Source organism: Hippichthys cyanospilos, chromosome 19, assembly GCF_059441005.1.
Source record: "Hippichthys cyanospilos isolate Australia breed blue-spotted pipefish chromosome 19, RoL_Hcya_1.0, whole genome shotgun sequence".
Classification (NCBI taxonomy): Eukaryota; Metazoa; Chordata; class Actinopteri; order Syngnathiformes; family Syngnathidae; genus Hippichthys; species Hippichthys cyanospilos.
Window position 1 is genome coordinate 14,483,692 of NC_142387.1, and position 21,469 is coordinate 14,505,160.

At 41.8% G+C, this 21,469-nt stretch overlaps 1 protein-coding gene across 2 annotated transcripts in view; it reads left to right on the forward strand.

Moving 5' to 3' along the window:
* Positions 1–21,469, forward strand: part of LOC148408046 (cadherin-18) — a 124,946-nt gene that overhangs the window by 76,645 nt on the left and 26,832 nt on the right. For both annotated transcript variants that reach the window (XM_088402284.1, XM_088402283.1), the window contains exons 3-4: positions 10,584–10,878; positions 19,123–19,242. In XM_088402284.1, coding sequence (XP_088258410.1) covers positions 10,584–10,878; positions 19,123–19,242 — 415 coding nt within the window. The remainder of the gene's footprint in view (positions 1–10,583; positions 10,879–19,122; positions 19,243–21,469) is intronic.

The following is a 21,469-nucleotide window of genomic DNA, read 5'->3' on the forward strand; positions in this document are numbered from 1 at the left end:
AAATAACTGACTAGATAATTAATCTTTTCCTTCAGTAATCCCATTAATTTACTAATTTGTTCCCTCAGCAATCATCACTTTACTCATCTGCTTCCTCAATAATATGTTCCTTGAGTTTATAAATCAGTTCCTTCAGTTTGCTACTCTGTTCCCTCAATTTACTAATCTGTTCCGACTAGTAACGGAACCAATAAGGATCTGGAAGCAGCGATTCATTTTTAATTTTGCTGAAACAGAAGAACGAGGTGTCATCGACAAAGATCTGTTTGAATTGGTCGCGCAAAGAATGAATGAAATGAATCACCGCCTCCCAAGTCAAGTGACCCACTTGACTTTGACGCCTATAGCCGTCAATGGCAGTCAATGATTTAATTGACATTCAGTCAAAGCAGTCACCCTTGCAAAGTGAACAGTGACAGAGTCAAAGAGGTTTCCTTTGAAGAAAAAAAAAAAAAAGAACGGCGAGACCCAAGGAACAGAAGACTGCTGAGCAACGTTTCCCAGGACAAACGCCACATATTTCACCAGCTTCTTCCCAAGTTTTGTTTGCGTTGCGCTGGCTGACGTAAGGCTTGCAAGCTTCGGAGTTGGCCACTTACTGAGTCAGCACAGAGCCGACCACCTTTTTCTTTTTTTTTTCCCCTTTTTTTTCCTCTCTCTGCGGTGTGCCGCCCGCTCGGTGACTAAGTCCATGCTGCGCTTCCCCAAAACACCTACACTCTGCAGTCTGCGATTACACAAGCGAGACGTGATCGTGCACGACCGAGGAAACGTGTAAATAATGCTAATAATGCTGCTATATATATATATATATATATATATATATATATATATATATATATATATATATATACGTGTAGGCAGGGCCTAAGTTGCTCTGTTATATAAATCAAACTATGATTATTCAGTAATTTCAGAGAGCTATCGAAATTAACGGTATTTTTATTTTTTTATATCTGTTCTTTGCTTTTAAATGGCTTGTTGATTGTAAATGTATTTGAAATTATATTAGATTTACTGGGCTGTGAATCTTTAACGCGTGATATTTCACTCATTCGCCGCCGCCGACGGCCACGGACGTCATTTCGACGGCGCTGGCAGCGAACGAGTTCATGTCCGCGAATGTGATTTTGCTCTCTGCGTAATTAGTCCCCATCCAAACGGAAGGTGTCTGCTGGCGGGCTCACAACGTTGTGCGCGGACGACCGGAGCCGTAATTCTCGCAAAACAAAAGCAGCGGCCGTGAATACGCCGGCTCCTTAACGGCGCCATGAAAACAAACTCGCTTTGCGCCCAAACCGAGCTTTGGCTAATTAAGAGTCCTCTTGCCCCGCTGGCCACATAAGGAGCCTGCTCATCAGCCCAGGCTCACTTCATTAATTTTTTTTTTTTCCTCCTTCTTATTTGGCCAACCATCTGGAGGCTTCATCTATGTAAACACGCATATCAAATTGACTCCTTAATAATGTCGGCTGTTTGGTTGCGCTTCTCTCAGCAGCGCAGGCGGCGGCCATTTTGACACTTATGGCGGACCGAAAATGAAACGGCCGTTTCTCGGGGATCGGGCCACAACCAATCACGGCTGGTCTTACGAACGTCGCGAGACCATGTCGCAAAAGAGTTGAATTGCGATTGGTCATTAGATGAGCCCTGGGCTAGCGTTTTGCCATTTTCAGTCCAAAGCCGGTCGCAAAATAGCCGCCCCCTTATCGCCTGCTATTGTCTACTTTATTCTTTGCTCTATTGTGTGGAATATAAGTCGGCCCGGAGAAGTGAACAGAATAAAAAATGTAATTGTGGAGTGTTACTTTGTATGACAATAAAACACTGGAATCTTGAAATTTCATCAAAAGACGGCAATTAGGGCCAATATAGAACGTATTTTTGATTTCACTTTGAATTCATTTACTTATTCCAGCCCAGTTATAATAGATCTTTGACATCTATAACCATCAATGGAGGTAATGCATTTTTATTCTTTTACATATATACTAGTGATGTATAGTCACAAGCAGAATAGTTAAAATATTAACTGCCAACCCATAAAAATTGATGTCTATATCCATAAACCGGAGTGAACAAGCTATTAAACACCTGAATCAATATTACATAAAAGCACAAATGAAGACTGCTATACCATTAGTTACAAAAGTATAAAGATATATGCTATAGATTCTAGCAATATTGTCTGTTTACTTGTGTTGCCGCACCATTTGTGTCCAAATAGCCGTTGCTTTAATCTCAAGTCATCGTTTTGTATTTTCTGAAAAAGCTTCCTGTATACAGTACTGTAAAAATATACAGTATATATAGGAGACAATTAGAAAGGCCATGTAGTGGGGACACTTGGGTCCCCACTATATAATTTGCGTCCATTTTAGTGGACACAAATTAATAGGCTATAGCTCAGAAGGATATTGTGGATCTTTATCTTCTCGCAAGGCTCACTGTATACCAGTAATTTTTTGGGGCACCCTGTAGCGAAAGAACAACAGCCTCAGGGTAGCGTAGCGCTAGCAATCAAACATCACACACACTCAAACACACACCTCAGCTGCTTTTTCTCACACGCGTGGTGGAGGACGGTTGAAGTTTTATCAGCGTGTCGGCGTCAGATCCTCGGACGTATCCGCGCTTATCGGCAAGCGCGCCTGGAGAGTTACACGCCGGCGCTTTGCTAAAGTGACTCCATCAAAGCATGTCAAACGCCAGTCACCATCGCGCGACTCAATTGACGGGAGCATCCGTCCGCTTGCCCTCACCATTGGGGGGCCTTGGTGTGTGTGTGTGTACACATATATATATATATATATATATATATATATATATATATATATATATATATATATATATATATATATATATATATATATATATATATATGTGTGTGTAGATATCGAGACCTTCGGTTTTACTGAAAAAGGAGGCGGCAGTTTCACCAAAATCTGTCCAATCAGAAGGAACTTGGTGTCTTAACGTCTTTGGCAGGCAGTAAAGTGACGCCATAAATCGTTTTGTTTTTTTTCATTGCTACATGCAAATCTCTGCTTTCGGTTTTACTGAAAGGAAAAATACCCGGGCACGTATAGCAGATAGGGAAAAGCGGAGACATTTACCGCTCGTTTGCATGAACCTCGCTTATATGGATACGTTGGGTACGTAAAGTACGGTAATTGTATTTATTGGCCTTTTTGGGTCTGAAATGAGAACTCGTCATTAGCACCTGCGATCCAGGCCCTAATTTGCAGCTGGAAATTCCCTTTGTTGTCGACGCGGTGAAAAATGCATGTGGACGTCGCCAGTCGCTTTGTAGTTGCGCACAAGCTCAAAGGTTGAAGATGAAGATTGTGGGCGCCCAACTGAGATTTTTGACAAGGAACAAGCGCCTCCTCCTGCTCCTGACATTTCCATATGCGCGCTTTCACACGGGTGCTTTTTTTTTTCTTCTTTTTCTTCTTCTGGTGTTGTCTGTCGGGCCCGGCGCGTGCCGCGACGTGACGCTTGCCTGATTCTGTCACACGGCAACGCATCGTAAGACGGATGAATAAAACATCGGCGGCGCCTCCTCCGCCTAGACAAGATGGACGCCGACGCTCCCCGTCCGGGCCGGCCGACCGTTCTGTTCAATCGAGCCGGACTTGAGTTTGTGTACGCGCGAAAAAAAGAAGTAAATACAAAGCCATTTCCGCCTTTTGTTTCGGGATCTCGGTCCACTCGTCAGACGCGCCGGCGGAGCTGTCGTTTCCCCGAACCTCCGGGAGAGGTGTCAGTGGGGATTACGGGACACCTCGCGGGGATTAAAAACGTTCTTGACAGAATGGCCGCTTTACTTCTTTCCCGCCAGTCACTCCTCGGTGACGGCCCACTGAGCCACGCTCACAAAGTACGCTCAACGTCTTCAAAGTTGGACGCACACGCTGTTTTGCACGTGGAGGGACCGCAATCTGATTCGGGGTCAATGGATGTCCAATTACTTTGCCAAAGATGGTGCTGCACTGTTCAAATACCTATTTCTTAAACCCAATGCATTTGGACTCATTTGAGTCCCAATGTCCTCAATTGTGGACACAAATCAATAGGCTGGCTTTAGGGGGATGAACCTACATACATATATATACATACAATATACAGTGTGTGTGTGTGTGTGTATATATATATATATATATATATATATATATATATATATATATATATATATATATAGTGTGAACAAAAACCAATAACACGTCACAGTAAAATGTATTAAAATAGAATGAAAATGCAAGTAGTATCCATCATCTCACTTATATAACTTATATTTTTATATAGTCCATTTTGGTAGAAAAGTCTGCTTTTTACTTTGAGTGTTTGTTTGTTTAGCGTCAACGTGTTTTGTTCCCCTTATCGCTCTTCCAATTACCCGATTATGTAATACTTGTCACTGATACTCACAAAACCGCCGAGTTGATGTTTCGAGCCGAAAAAGAGGGAGACGTAGAACGAGGAAACTGGCGGGGACTGACTGCGGTTCTTGTTGAGCCACTTAGTAGGAAGGCGGCAGACAGAGTACGAAAAGTTGCACTCACGTTCGTGCATCACGCAAGTGTACAGAAAGCACATCCCTACAAAAAACATCAGGCACTGTATGTGTGTTTATATATATATATTTATATATATATATATAGTATATATGTGTATTCCATTCTATATTTCCGCATGAGGCAAGTTACCGTATTCAGGACTAATGTTCCGTTGTTCCATCCTATATAACATTCCTCTAGCGCTAATGTCGCGTAATAACTTCCACCGTGTAGGTCCACATTAGACCGCCATCATATTTAGCGGCCTATACATCCGCCATAATATTCTTCTGTCTGATGGCGCAGGGAGCACACGCGAGCCCGTAACAACCTCGTTACGCCGGCGCAATGACTCATCCGGTCGGCCCGAGCGGCGGACGACCATTCGGGCGGAGCGCGGCGATCGGTCGCAAACGCCCGTCCTCTCCGTGACCCTCTGACGGCCGCTCATTAGTGGCCGGGCTTAGCGAATCGACGGGCGGCTGGCTGATTGGGAGGTGGCCATCAGCCAATCGACTTGGAAAAAAAGTGATTAAATCCTCTTGAGTGAGGTGGAAGAGTTGGAATTAATCAAAAGCGAAGCCGCGGCCGCTAATTGCAAATATGAAGCCAACGCACGCGGCAACAGTTCGCCGCCTCTCCATTTGACCAAAATGAACACACCGCAGCTGGACTAACACAGGAGCGTGCGGTATATTCGTCGTATAATTATAATTATCTCACCTTTCTGCCCGGTGATTAATAAAAGCTACCGCAGAGCTAAAAATTACAAATGGGCAAGGCCCGATACCGCCTATCGGTATCAGACTAATAAGGGCCTTATTTTCAATAAGGATACTAAACTTATTCATTTTCAGCAGTAAAAGGTTCCTACAATTCCTTACAATTATTAACTTGCTAAGTACGTTATTCTTCCTGTACAATTAATGCTACTAAAACCAGTGGTTTGAAATGTTCTCTGTTAAAAGTACAGCTAGCAAACGCACGTGGAAATATTATTTGGATTGCTGTTAGCATGAGCCAAATCTCAATTTTTGCGTAAATATTTATTGTAGCTTTAGCCAGCGTGCATACGCATTAAACACATCTTTCGACATGCTCAGTTAGCTTTAGCATGCTAACATTACAACTATTTTTAATATCATGGGATAAAAACACAATATCTGTAGTTAGCGCGAAATCAGGATATCGCGAGTCAAATTACAGTTAGCGTGGAAGCAACTGACACATTCACAAAACTCATCATAATTTTACAAATATTGTAATAGACACTTAGCAAAAGCACAAAACATATCTTTTCAACATACAAAAGTAGCTTTAGCAAGCTAGCATGAGTACAGATAACCACTATTTTAAATATTATAAATAGCTCGTAGAAGTCATCAATAGCTTCTGGCATTGAAGCTATTTTAGCTTTAGCAAGCTAACATGACAACAACGCACCCATATTTGATATTATCGATAATTAGCGATATAGTATCGGTGAATATTCAGAGTCAATACTCTCGCTGCTATCGACCCGGATAAAAAGTGAATGGTATCCAGAAAATCGAATCGCCGAGTTAGCGCGCGGTCGCAAAAGTAACGTCTTTAGGCATTTATTTCCATCCGAGCGCTTTGTAATGCCATCAAATCCGATGTTGTTGTCCGGCGTTCAAGTTGACTTTTGGAGCCGAGTCGCCATTTTTATGACATCCTTATCCTTTTTTTGCGACTCCGGCGTCGGAGATGATGCCACTTTACGAGAGGACATAACGGCCGGGTGTAGAAGTAGAGCGCATAGATCACGTAGATGAGACGGGTGGCCTAGATCAGAAGCGCCGAGGCCCACGAGCGCCCGGCTGGAGATTTTGCAGCACAAAGGAAGTCGGATGAATGAAAATCGGAAGCCAGCTTGAAAAGAGCCAGATTTCAGAGGCGACATTTGCCATTTTTTCGTTTTCCACGCGTATGCTTTGTTCTATTTGATGCTTTCTCCACAAGCAAAAAAAAGAACAGCTTGCGGAAGGTCAGCCATATATATCGGATCACAAAAAATCCTACAAGCAAATTTTAATAGCGGCTTGAAAACAAAAAAATCTCCTTGCAACCCTACCCGAGAGCTGAAATCCTCATTTTCAGAACTTTAAACCCTGTTTGAAATCCTTATTTGAAAGACTAACAATATATGAACAGTAACCAAATCTTGAAAGCTTCAATCGGGTGGGAATTCTTTGTTTGGGAAATGTAACCCATAACCGAATCGTCATGACATCACTTCAAACCTTAAGCCTCAAAACCCCAAACTTGTATTTTTAATCTTAATCCTACACCCGTTTTGAAGCAACCTCTTGTTAAAAATGCATTTATCTGAATTGTCAATAGTGACCCAGTGTTCAGGCAGATTAGCTACAAAAAAAATCGCAATAAAAAAACAAAAAAATAAAGGCGCACCTTCAACGATTGGCCTATTTTAAAACTGTTTTCATAAATATATATATATATATATATATATATATATATATATATATATATATATATATATATACATGCGAAAATTTAAATGTAACTACATCTCTATTTTTCTCCTCGCGAGCAACAAAATCTAAAATCTCTTGTCTTCCTTCCTTGTGTGTTATTTATTAAAGGTTCTAGGTTGACTGAACCTGGTACATTCCTTTCAAGGAAAACTGCTATTTGCGATGTAAACGGGACCAAAAATGACATAATATGATAAATATTCATTTATTTATTTTTTGCCTTTCAAAAATATATTCATTGGAATTGGGACCAGGCAAGTGTGCGTAGCAAAAATCTACATAGAACTGCCACTAATTGTTTTTTTTTTTGTTTTTTTTTGAGAATAGATTTTCTCCCATGTGGCCCCTGAGCTAAAATGATACCTCTGCTGTAGACCTTGTCAATACAGGCCAAATCCAATGTCATCATTTTGCCACATCCAAGATGGCGTCCACACGCGATTCAAGAAGGTGTTTAATTTTATGTTTATGAGCTCGACCGCCATCGCAAGCGTTTGATTGTTCCCGCTTTTATTTCCTCTTGTCTCCCCGCATTGATTTTATTTCCCCATTTAAAGCTCGGCGCTGGTCAAATTTTCCGCATGAGCAAAATTAATCGCCAAGGCGTCGGCTGCGGACGGATGATGGCGGGGATTTGAAATCATGCGACAAGAAGTTAGCCGCCGGTCGGTTTTGGTTTCAGCTGTGATTAAGGACGTAAATAAGCACGGCGAGGTCAACCTCCTAAGTGTGCTTTCGGGGAATTGTGAGAACGCGGCGCGCTGCTGCTCATGATGTCTGGCGCTAATGACTAGCTGTAATGACTAATGCTAATGATTAGCGCTAATGTTCCGGCATCCTTACTTGTTGAATAACTGATCGGGGGAAGTCTCGCTAAGATGATGTTCCCGGCTTGGAAAGCTTCACTTTAGAAGAGGAAAAACGGCGAGATCAGTTAGCATTAGCTACAGTTAGCGTGGGGCAGCTGACTCAACATTGATATTATATGGACAGATATTTTAGCTTTAGCCTGCTAGAGAAACACAAAGCACATTTTTGGGCTCATATTCAACAATTAGCTTTGAACAGGGTGCACATTTATGTTTTATATTATGCGAAATTAGCATTTGCACGCTAACCCTTCTATTTTACTTATAGACTTAGCTAGCGGTAGCTACCAAATTGCATTTTTGTGCAATGCATACAGTTCAGTTTAACCAGCTAGCATGAGCACAGATCAAGTCTATCTGACGCAAAATTAGCTTTAGCATTTGGTTAGCATTTGCTCGATATGCCATCTATTTGGCATACAGACTTAGCACGAGCAAACACTATTAAAGTGCTCTTTTATTTTACATGTGAAGCTAGCGTCGATTGGCACATTTCACCACTATTTTACAAATTATGCACGATTAGCATTTGCTAGGATTAGCCTTAGCTCCTAACTCTAACATAACGGCTAGCATTGGCAGCTAGCATGACGGCGGCGCACCTTTGTTTTCGCTTCAACCGCTTTTACTTGACAGTTAGCGTAGCGCTGCAGCGGATTTGATGGAAGCACGCGGCTCCTCTCGGCGGCGAGCGCACCTAATCTTTTCATTTTCTCTCAACGCGCGGCAGTGGCGCGCAGGTGACCGGGCCCCATAGGGGCTCGTCTTGTTTGCGCCTCGCCGCCGGAAAATGAGCCCGCCCGGCTGCCCAAGTGGTAATTACGCTCTCATCTGGCCCCTCCGTCACGCCATCTTGCTGTTTTGCGCTCGCCCTCCCCTCTTTGCGCCTCTAAGTGGCTTTCAAAGAGCGAGGAAGCCTCAAGTTTGATCTCGGGCGCATGAATAATTGATGCAGGCGCACCAATGTTTATCTTGCGGGCCCTCCAAAGACTCGCGTGAAGCTCATTAGGGATGAGACGGAGGTGCGTGGAAAGCGGCCAAAAACGCCACCAGGAAGAGAAATAAGACGCATGTTTGAAATGAGACATATTTCATGTCAAAATGTAGAGCAGCGCCGGGCAAACTTGTGTGCTTGAGGGCCTGTTTGTTATTTTTTTTAAACAGATTGGACCAGTTCTTTTGCACTTCAAAAAAAAAAGAAAAACATCTGTGAAATTTGTTTGCTGTTTTAATCGTAAATATTATTTTCCTTATCTGTTTGAATTATTTTACAGTTTGAGCTGTAATGTGTAATTGACAATTATTAAAATACGCAATCATAATATTTTTAAATGAATAAATCGTTCGACTCTTGTGCGCTTAGTTGTATATTAAAATAATTGTCAATATTATCTTGAAATACGCTTCACCTTGCCGTGCAATGATTAAACAACTAATTTTTCAATTAATTACTTATTAAATACCTTTTTAATTTAGAATTTTCAATCGTCCACGTTTGGGCTCGTTAAATATCATCCTCTATAACAGCTGATTGATTATCTTTGTGATAAAAATATTGCTTGTTCTTGGAACGATTTTTCACGATTTTTTAGGAGTCCAGACATTCAATCCTAGATAGTATCTGGGATTGAATGTAAAAAAAAAAAAACAAAATAAATAAAAAAATGCGTAAAAGGAATGTGACGAGTCTTGCAAGACTCTTGTCATTTTTATGTGGGCCACATTAAAAAAACGTGGGGGCCGCATCTGGACCACGGGCCATAATTTGCCCACCCCCGGTTGGAGCCTGTTAGACAATAAATGTTTTAATTCTCTCGGTATCAATTAGAGCACAAGTTCTCATTCAAAAGCCCCCAGATACAAATCCCAGAGGATCTTCTGCGCGCATGCGAGCGGAGTTGCGAGCGGAGTTGCGAGCGGAGTTGCGAGCGGAGCGTCGTCTGAGCTCCACGTCGGCGGAATCGTTCAGCGGGAAGGCGCTGCGGGACGCCACCAACTTGACGCCACGAAAACAAAAAAACAAAAAAACGAACACGACTTCACACAGGCTCATTTAAATGTTTTTGAGAATTTTTGTTCACAATGTAGTACACAGTTCCCAAGTGTGTTATTAATATGAAAATTCCCGCCAGTACTATTCTCAACTCATATTTTGTATTCAAGATGACGGAGGGGCGGAGCTATCGTTTTAGGAATAGAATTTGCCAGTCGAAAGTGTTGACAAAGCGCCCAACAGATGATGAAAATAGACTTGTCAAATGCACAAAAGTTACGCACCTGAGAAAAAAAAAAGTTTGATTTCTGGCTCATCTGCTGGAGAATTCCATCGCTAATCACAATATGCATCAGCATTCAAATAAAGAAAAAAAGGCAATATTTAGCTAATGTGTGATGACGCAAGAACTTGTATGAAGTTTCATTTCATTTGCTCTTAAATTGAAAAGAAAAAACTATTCCTGTCCCAGCATCGAATCGGATTATCAAGTTATCAATAAGAGAGACTGGGAAAAAAACCACAATCTGAGTCAGAACAATTGATCTTCTGCAGAAAGGAAATCGGAGTTAGCTAATTCCAACAGTTACGTGCGTACGTACGTGTGAAAATTCCCAACGTCTTCTTTCGTTTGTGCCGGCAGCTCCACTCCAACTCGGACAAAGGCGACGGATCGGTGCGCTACATCCTGAGCGGCGAGGGGGCGGGGACCATCTTCCTCATCAACGAGGTGACGGGAGACATCCACGCCACCAGGAGCCTGGACCGCGAGAAGAAGTCTCACTACGTGCTGCACGCGCAGGCCTTGGACCGCCACACGGAGGAGGCGCTGGAACCAAAGTCGGAATTCATCATCAAAGTGCAGGACATCAACGACAACGCGCCGCAGTTCCCCGACGGGCCCTTCGTGGCCACCGTGCCCGAAATGTCCGACGTGGGTGAGTCGACGCCAGTCGCCCGTCCGCTCGGGTCGTTCGTTCGGATGGGGAGGGATTCCCCGGGGCTCGTTAAAAAGCGTGAAATGTCACGAAACGGATTTGGCAAAAATGAAGGCCTTAAATGGCTTAATCGTTCATGAAATTAGAACATGGGTATTACGCTCTCGGTTAGCGCTGAGCTAGCTAGCCACATTGCTCGGCATGCATCGACGACGTTTCCACTTTTCGGCTGATGCGCGGTTATAATTAGGCGGCCGCTCCTCTTGTTCTTCCGGCCTCCCAGATGGGAAGACCTTTGGAAAGCACTCTAGCAAAGCCCGGAAGTCCAAGAAAAGCTTCGCTCCAGCTCAGATCCCGGCCCTCCCGGCGTGCGCGCCCGAGCACTCGCATCCATTTTTTATACTTCTTTTGTTCGTTATTTACGGCTGACAAAAGAGGTCCTCTTCTCGCTCCGCCGGCTTCATCGACTTTGGCCCAATAGATGTTTGATAACGCGCGCTTGCCGCAGTCTGACGGATATTTTCTGTCCTCTTTGTCCGCTTCAGGAAGAGCGGCGTCATGGAAAATAAGCATTCGGCGTAATATTTTCTCGTTTGGTGCATTTCACATTTTAACATTCGTGAGAACTCTCGTAATTCGATCAGCAGGAGACATCGTCACTTTTTCCTCTTGGTTTTAGTTATATTCCTGTGTCAGAAACTCTGACGTTGGTTCAGTCTGCTTGCTTCTTTTTTTTTTTTTTTTTAACTATGACGCAAGAACCTTGAAGAAACTTGATGCTAACAGATGACTCGTTTAGTAATTGCGGTCTTTTGAAACACATACTCATTTTTAAACTAGGTGAAAGTTTTTGGGATATTTCTGGCAAAAAGACTCACTGGTGATGCGTTCACTGACCGCTCACAATGTGGGAAATCTGGGAATCTGACACTTAACCTGCAACAAATATATATATATATATATATATATATATATATATATATATGTATTTGAACAATTCATAAAGATATTTGTTCTGTTTTGCTCTAGTTTTGATATTGTCGCCTTGGTGCGTCCTATACACGGTAAGATAGAAAATACCTGAATTGACGCTAAAATTCGGGTTATGTGTCATTATTTCACATTAGTCTACCTCAGCAGGTTTTTGCAGTAAGAAGCAGTACACAAGCCACTTCATTTAGTTTTAATATTTCTGAAGAGCCTCCAAAAAGGATCTGGCGGTGATCAAATTGACCAATCTGTTTTTTTTTTTTATATATATAATTATTTCAGTGGCGCGTTGGCGGTATGCTGTGTTTACATCCTCCAGACGAGACCTTTTTCTTTTTCTGTGTGTTGTCCTGTGTCAATGACTCTCCAAGTCCTCCTGTCCATGGCAGCGCGGATCACACAGAACAAGTTTTTGTGCTCTCCATGCAGACATGATTCAGGAAATGTCCTTGAACCACTCGGATGGCGGTTCAGTTGAAGTGGGCTTCAAAGTAAAGTCCTTCCAAGGCCTTTTTATGTGACTTGAAGTTTTCACATCACTTGAACATTCTGCAAAGGTAGCGATTGAATCGAAGGGTCGATGGGCAGAGGACTTAGGATGCAACCTTGAGGCATACCATTTTTTTTTCAATCTCAAAGTTCTGCAATGGAATAAGAAAGATGCTCCGGACTTTTTTATGTATTTTTTTATTTTTTCATGTCAATACCATTAAGAATACTCTTGAGTCGCGAACGATACCAAGCATGATACTGTCTGTGCTTTCGATACACAGGATTTCTCGTATCGGATCGAATGTTGCAATTTTCCTGATGTCAGGGACGTCCGATCCATTTTTATTCAGACCGATACTTGTATGCTTACTTACCTCGTAATCACCGATAAGAAAACAAAGTACCACCGGTACTTCTCATACACAAAAGTTCCCATTATTTCAATACAGTACAGCATTTTTTTCGATTAGCCATTTTCAATACCACTTTATGAGACCGATACTAGTACATTTACTCAACTTTTTTTCAGACCGATTACAGTACAGTATATGTACTCAACTTGTAATTGACACCGATGCAAATTCCTGCTCCCGCTAATATTGTTAATACACCAAATTTCCCCTATTTGATCCAATATAGCATTTTCCTTCAAATTAGGGATGTTTAATAAGACTTTTTTTTTTTTTTTACGGATACCAATACATGTACCGATACCAATTTAAGTATTCAGCTCTGAGTAGTCACAGATACCAACACAACTATTAAATTCGGATACCACTAGTAGTTTTGATACACCAAATTTCCGCTACATTTTCCCTTAGATCATTTTCCCTACATTTGCAGATGGCTGATAACGATTTTTTTTTTTACCCCAGACCGATAACAGCACAAGTGCTCAACTATTGCGTCAATCCCAAATAATGCTACCGATAGTACCTTCCATTCACAAAATTTGATATCGACTGCTATAAGATCAAGTATCGTTGGATATACTTGGTGTATCGCAGCTAGCCCCCTCCCCGTAAACGATTGCATTGAAGGAGTGATATCAGAGTACTTCCTGTTGAACACGGCCTTGAAGCACACCATGTTTTTAATGTCTCAATTTTCCAAGAGCTAATCACTGCCTGTGTCGGTGTCCCTCATGTTGTGCCGGGCGACTATCTTCCCGCTACAATTTGCACCGAAGAAATGAAGCCGCGGCGAGTGAGTGTCCATTAATTATGCAAACATCAACATGGCCGCAGGCGCCCTCTTAATATACAGTCGATACGTGCCAGCCGGCTCTCATGCGTATTCATGCGGACGTGGACGAGGGGTACGCAGGCGACGACAGACCCGCCGCTGCCAGAGCGGTTTTCGCGTGATTGTTCATGCCGACAAGCAAACAACGTCATTACGCGAGTCGTTCAAGTTAGGCTTGGAGGAAGCCCGGTCTTGTTTCTCGGCTTTTGCGTCAACGAGAATGAGAAGCAAATATCTTCGTCCGCGAACCTTGATCGGGAGAATGAGACGAGACCCAAAGAAAACGATGATCGCGTGACAATAACGATGATGAAATCTGTTTTCATACTATGCTAAAATGTTTCTTTGTTTTTTTATTGAACACTTCCCCCCAAAATTATGTTTCGGCTCAAAAGATCCGACTCGCTTCAACGCCACAGGCCATAATTGTGTTTTTGATAAAACCCCAGTGACAAATATATCTTTCTGAGACCCAACCTATTAATTTGTGTCCATTTTAGTGGACATATGTTTTTGGTCTATATCATTTGAACCATTGGAGCTACCCTGTTAAGTCAATGTGTTCTCAGCATGGGCCCCAGAATTGAACCTTGTGGAACACCATATCCTGGAATTATGACTGGAATTAAAAAAAAATTGCTTGACTGGAAATAGACTCAAAAACTACTATCTTTTGCTCCAACTAAACTAAAATGTCCTAACGTTCTTTGAGTCGGACCGAGACTAAAACATGGGCAGATTATTTTATCAAAACTAGCTCGAAATGTCCTTGCTTTTCATTAAAGACTAAAATGTCATCATTTGTCATCATCTAAAACTAATATTGTCAATAATTCACTTGTCATCTTAAACTACACTAAAAATGCCAATGGGTGACCTTTGTTAAGTAAAAAGAGACAAAAAATTCACAAGCTTTTAGTTGATGGAAACGTTAGTAGACTAAAAACACTGATTAAAAACTAAAACGATAGCTTGACACGTATGTCGTTATATCGGGTGAAATCTATCAATATTCCGTTATCGATATCAACAAAATACATTATGAACAAGGTTTGTTGGAGTTTGTGTTTTGGGACAACTTATCGGCCATATTTGTTGTTTACATTCACCTCAAAGTGTCGAGGTTCAAGCGGGATAAATCTGAGTTCCTACCTTCCTTGAATACAGCATTAGTTTTGTTAGCGTTTCCTTTTTGAACTTCCTGTTGGATACCCGTCGACTTCCTGGTGGCCCGAGAAAGACCGCACAGTTGAAACTAGGTACAGTCAGTGAAGCGACGGAAGGCCGTTGATGACGCCAGGGAGGAAATCAAGGGCCGTGAAGGGGGAAGATAATTAGCTGTTCTTCCCGCCCCTGGCCAACGCTAATCTCCATGAAAGTAGCTGCTCTTAATCGCGCGTCTCAAATGCCTTTCAGCAGTTGTCGCACAATGTCCAAGTCCCAGCTTCCCGCGTCTTCAGAGGGGGGCTACCGGAACCGCGCGGTCGCGAGGTAACGACCACCAGGCTTGGATGCCAAATGAAGGAAACTCAGCGCCGTTAGCGCTTAGCTAAATGAAAGTGGAAGTGAAGCAAGTGGCTTAAATGACTCCAGCTGCGAAACAATCTGTCGGAATTTAGGTTTTGACGGATGAAAAAAAACCTGATCAACGGTGTTTTGAGATTATGAACGTGTGGAGCTGTTAGTTATTAGCACTTAGCTTTTAGCACTTAGCTAAATGAAGGCAGAAGTGAAGCAAGTGGACAAAGACGCTTAAATGACCCTAGTGGCAAAAAAATCTGGGTAGAGAGAGAAAAAAAAAGACTGATAAGCAGTGTTTTGAGATGACATGGTGCACAACGGGGAGCTATTAGCGCTTAGCTAAATGAAAAATAATGTGAAACAAGTGGACAAAGACGCTTGAGATAACTCCAGTGGCAAAACGAGATGTTTATCTGAATTATGAGAGATATTGACTTCGCGACCGTGCGGTCCCGGTAGCCCCCCTCCGGTGTTACCAAATTACAAACGGTGCACAACGGGGAGTTATTAGCTCTTAACTGAATGAAATCTAACGTGTATCAAGTGGACGGAGATGCTGAAATGACTCCACAGGGGAAAGAACCCGTTAATCGGACTTTTGAGACATTTTTACTGATGAAAAAAAAAAAAAAACGAATCAAGGATGTTTCAAAATTGCAAAATGTGCACAACGGGGAGCTGTTAGCGCTTAGCTAAATGAAAGTGAAAGGAAGCAAGTGGACAAGGACGCTTAAATGACACAATTTGCAAAAATAACCTATTTGTCGGAATCCTGAGAGCTTCTGACCGATGCACAAAATAATGAATGGCATTTTGAGAGTGTGAACGGTGCACAACAGTGAGCTGTTAGCGCTTAGCTAAATGAAAAAAAAGTAAACAAAGACGTTTAAATGACTCCAGTGGCAGAAGAACTGGTTGATCGGAATTTTGAGAGATTTTTACCAATTGAAAAATACGACTCAGCGGCATTTTGAGTTTCTAAACGGTGCACAGCAGTGAGCTGTTAGCACTTAGCTAACTGAAAATGCATATGACGCAAGTGGACAAAGACGCTAAAATGACACCAATTGCGAAACAAGCCGTTTGTCAAAATTCTGCGAGATTATGACGGATGGAAAAAAACCTGATCAACAGCGTCTCAAGATTACAAACGGTGCACAGCGAGGAGCTATTGGCGCTTAGCTAAATGAAGGCAAATGTGAAAAACGAAGATGAACATGCTAAAATAACTCCAAAATAATCTAAAAATAACCTGTTTGTCGGAATTGAGAAGGCGTTTGACGAATGAATAAAAAATGAATCAACGCAGTTTAGATATTTCAAACGGTGCACGACGAGAACTTTTAGCGCTAAACAAAGCTAGTTAGCTATTATTTAGCTATTAGCTAAATGAAGGCAAAAGTGAAATAAGAGGACAAAAATGCTTAAATGACTCCAATGTCGGAATTCAGAGATTTCGACGGATGGGAAAAAAAGAAACAAAAAAACTGATCAACGAAACCGAAAAACGGTGTTTGGAAATTACAAACGGTGCGCGACTTTTAGGAAAACTACAGCCGCATTTGAACTCGATTCCCTCTCCAAAGAAGCTCACAGAATGTAAAGTAGCGAGCAAACCCCCACCGTTGAAATGATTGGGATTAATATCCGAACAAACGAAAGGGCGAACTTCGCTTGAGGGTTCTGTCTTCTTAATAAGATAAAAGAAAAAAATCAAGTCATGAATAAATATCACCGTCAAAATAAACGCATAAACATCGCGCAAGAATGCAAGCAAACGAAGCGTTTGGTGAAAAGCGTTGCGCCGCGACGTGTGTCACATGATCCCGGCCCCGGTCATGTAATTATACGGCAAAGGGTTAATGGAGCCTGTAATGCTATCTGAGCCGCGCCGCCGGTGTTAAATTGGCGCGCGACGGCCGGCGGGCACACGGCGCCATGACAGTAAATAAAAACCACCGGCAGGCTGCCATCATTCCTGGGAAAAATAATGAGAGCCACGTCGCTCGGAGTCAAGGTCAATGCCCTGAGAAAACAACACTGCCGGGAAACTACTTTGTCACCCGACTTAAATGGTATTGGCACTTAAAGGGGAACGTTTTCCTCACCGCAATATAGTTTATGCACGCGTACAAATATGGCGTTGGGATAAATATTATCTTTGTGCTACGTATATGGATGAAGCTGCAAAATTCATCTCGAGGGGGCGGCCGTTTTATAACCGGGTGGCTTCTGAAACTGTGAATTAAGAAAGACTGTGTAATGATTGGATTAATTATGAAAATAATCAATGACCGTATTTTCCACACGAAAAGGTGCACCGGATTAAAATGGGCACCCTCAATTAATGACATATTTTAAAACGTTTTTCTTATATAAGGTACTCCAGATTATAAGGCGCACCCTCAATTAATGACATTTTAAAAATGTTTCAATCATAATATAGGAATACTCAAAGTAATAACTAAAATAACTCAAATAATAACTCAGTTAATAACCTTGTTCAGCTGTAAACACACAAAAGAAATAAGGAAAGCTTATTTTATCGGTTCATTCCCCATCTACGGATCCCAATTTCAATATTGATCCAGATATAAGGCGCACCGGATTATAAGGCGCACCATCAGCTTTTTTGAAAAAAATTAGGCTTTTAGGTGTGCCTTATAGTGCGGAAAATACGGTACTGTAGTCACTTAGGTGCTTAAATATTGTGCAATATTTTGACCATTTTGGGTGATTTTTTTTTCTTATATTCTCGCAATATTTTAGCTAAGGGATAGTGTGACAACTAAATGTTGAAACTTGACATGCTGTCATCATCTGGGTGAAATTTCAGCTCCCTAGTCTCCTCCTTCAATACTTTGTTTTCATGTGAACTGTCTTTACTTTTGGTAATAAATTCCAAAGAATTAGATTACTTTAGGGACTAAAGCACTAATTGATATTTATTACATTAATTTATAAAGTAAATAATTGCTTTAGTACTTCATTCTTATAGTAGTTGTAGATGGTTCTTTTGAAAAAATGTAGAACATAAGACGTAAAAATCTGTTTTGGGGATTGAATAAGTTAAATACAAAGGAAAGAAATAATACAAATCATTCACTTACAAAGACACATTTTTACATTTCTTTTATTTATTTATTCATAAAGTAGTACTTTGGGATTAAATGTCTAGACTCAATAAAGACGTAAAAACACGTCTTTGGGATTGAATGAGTTCATTACTTAAAGTAGTTGCTTACTCATACTTATTTTTTATAGTACCAGTCATTTTTAGATGCTCCTTTCTCCAAACACTTGAAAAAAAATGGAAAACGTTATAATTTTTCATGGTAAATTTGTCTATTTGTGCCAGTCTAAAAATAATTAACGATTTCTCTGTCCAACAGAAAACAGCGATGCGAATCGCGCGGTTATTTTTTTCATTCCTTCTTATCAAAACAGATATAATCGACATTAGATTTTCCTTGTACCTTTTAGATTTTACTGTAGGACAGGATTTGAATCGATATCTGTGCTTTTTTCCACGTCAAATGAGGCGCCAGGCAGCGGGTAGCGCGTTCCCCTCTAATTATTATTGTCATCACATATTTGGACGCGGTTGCGGCTACGATACGCCGTGCGCGTCTGCTATAGACTTCACGCTCGCTGCGTCGCGTCCAGCCATCACAGCGCCATCATATTAGGATTCAATATTGTGGCGGTTCCCAGGAGAAGCCGTCGCAGGCTCGGCTGCTGCCAGCAAAAAAATGACCGGGAAATTACAAGCAGAATTACGCCGGTAAAGGCGAGAAAAAAAAAAAAAATGAAGATGAAATTATGGAGCCGCGCAGGCTTCGATCTGAACGCGCTCGGGTTGGGTTTCATGTCAAGGAAAATCAATAGGGTTCATGTTTTTACACCGTCAGCTAGCTTTAGCTTTATGCGCCACTTTCATTAACGCACTGATTTTTTTTGAAGCGTAGAAGTAATGATTTTTTATTTTCTTTTTAGGTACGTCGGTGCTGCAAGTAACGGCCACAGACGCCGACGACCCCACGTACGGAAACAGCGCCCGCATCGTCTATAGCATCCTACAAGGACAGCCATATTTCTCCGTAGACCCCAAAACAGGTGAGCTACAACACGCAAAAACACTTTTACTCACTATAATTATTCCTATTGCTATAAAGTGGTTCCCCAGTTTACGTCCCCGCCTTACGGTTTTGTCACTTTACGACGTGGACTGCGGTGTTTTTTCATCCCCACTTCACGGCATTTTTCCCGCTTTACGACATCAACAACTGTCATGACCTTAGGGGTTGGCTTTTTTTGCCTCCTTCTTCAGGCGTTTTTAGGAAATTGCTCTTATTTTCAGGTCCCGTCAAACTGCGCCGCGACGCATCCTAAGATGCCGGTCTGCTACTGGTTGGCGTCACGGTGTCACTATGATGGTGTCACTAAGATGCCGACATGCTAAAGACCTTTTCCAATTGTGAGTGTTTACAATATCGTGCAATTCAAACTTAAGCGTCAGAACATTAAACCCAAATCCGACAGCGCTCGCAAACTTGGCCACTGGACCAGAAAAACTCTCGTTTGTTAGCTTAGTGCTAGCTAGCTAGCATGACAACTTAGAAGGTGGCTAAAAGTGTAAAACCAGCCTGGGCGCTGTGTTTCGACAATATGGAGTAGAATTAAAACGTTCTTGAAAAAACACCCCCCCCCCCCCAAAAAAAAAAGAAACAAAAATCTACTTTAGTCCAGCAACAAAATATTTGTACTTTATTACTTAAGTACAAGGCTCAGAGTGATAACTACAGGGAACAGCATGTTCTTCATCATAACCAAAAATGGTTCTCAACAACCTCAGCATGCAGATGGAAGCAGATTTTTTTTTTTTCTTAAGTGGAGAAAAGTGTCGCAGCAGGAGCCTGAAAGGATCTTTTTTGTGCAGCAGACGAAGCAATTAAATGTAAATCACATGGCAAAGTGGACGACTTTTGTGGGACGTGAAAAATGGATTGTCATGCGCCTCCTTGTCATCTTTGACAGCCGGCCCTTGAAAAGACTAGCGTGTCCCAAACGCTCAGGCTTCAGAAACTACTTCTACATGCCTACAACCTTATTTTAAAACACTACTTTTTTTTTTTTTGAAACCTTACCCCTGCTTGAAACCTTACCCCAAAATCCCAAATTCTTCTTCAACACCCTAATTCTACAACCTTATTTTAAAACACTCCTTTTTTTTTGAAACCTTACCCTTGCTTGAAACCTTACCCCAAAATCCCAAATTCTTCTTCAAGACCCTAATCCTGCTTTGAAATTTTACCGAAAACAACCATTCTTGTTTCAAACTTAAAATCTTGAAACCCTTTTTTGAAACCCTCATTGTGGTTCATAATTTCAAACACTCATCCCTGTCGGTGTTTCAAACCCTAACTGTTCTTTAAAACCTTTGTGTAAAGTAGATAACTTTATTTTGACATTTTGAGCAGCAAAATGTGTATATTTTGTCTATAAATAATTTCAAAACTAAATTATATTTCATGCTCTATTAACTCATTTGCTGCCAGCCCACTCAAAAGAAATCTTTGACGTCAATAGCCGTCATGGGCAGTGAATGAGTTAAATGTTGTTCTCAAATGTTGTTCAAGTAGTCCATTTTTAATTTTGGGGTATAATACCAGAAACTTATAGTGACTGTTTAAATAATTAGCTCTGAAGTCAGCTGTTAAAACAAATCTTTTGGTCTATATCTTTTGACACATTAGAGCTCTCCTACTAAGTCTTAATGTGCTCAGCGGAGGCCCCGAAACGGAACCCTGTGGAACACCATATCCTCCTTGTGTCCATTGTCGTTGACATTTATTCCTTTGTCTGTCCTTTAGAGCTACTCCCTTAAGTCCTAGTGTCCCCGTTAGAGGAAATCCTGGCCTTTCCAACAATATCTGGTGTTGGTCGCTTTACCGAGACAAAATGGACACGAGTGGAAAAAAATGAACAGGCTGGATCTGGAATCGTTTTTGTACCTGAGCTCTCCGCTCTCGTGCAGCGGCCATGACTCGTTTGCATGTGCCGACTCAGCGACTAGTCCGCACCGTAATTCTTGCTCGGGGCGTGCGGGAGACCGGGCACGCGATGGAAGGCCAGCTGCACGTTACACACACACACACACACACACACACACAAACTCACATGGAGTTACACAAGTAGCCTGTTGTTTTCGCCACTGGCCATCCAAGCTCATCCCTCAAATTAGCACGCACGGCCCGCGCGAGGAGAAGACGAAGAAGCGGAGCCGGCGTGACGCTTTCTTCTGGTCTTGAGTCTTAGTTCTCTTGACGTGGGATCTCCGTGG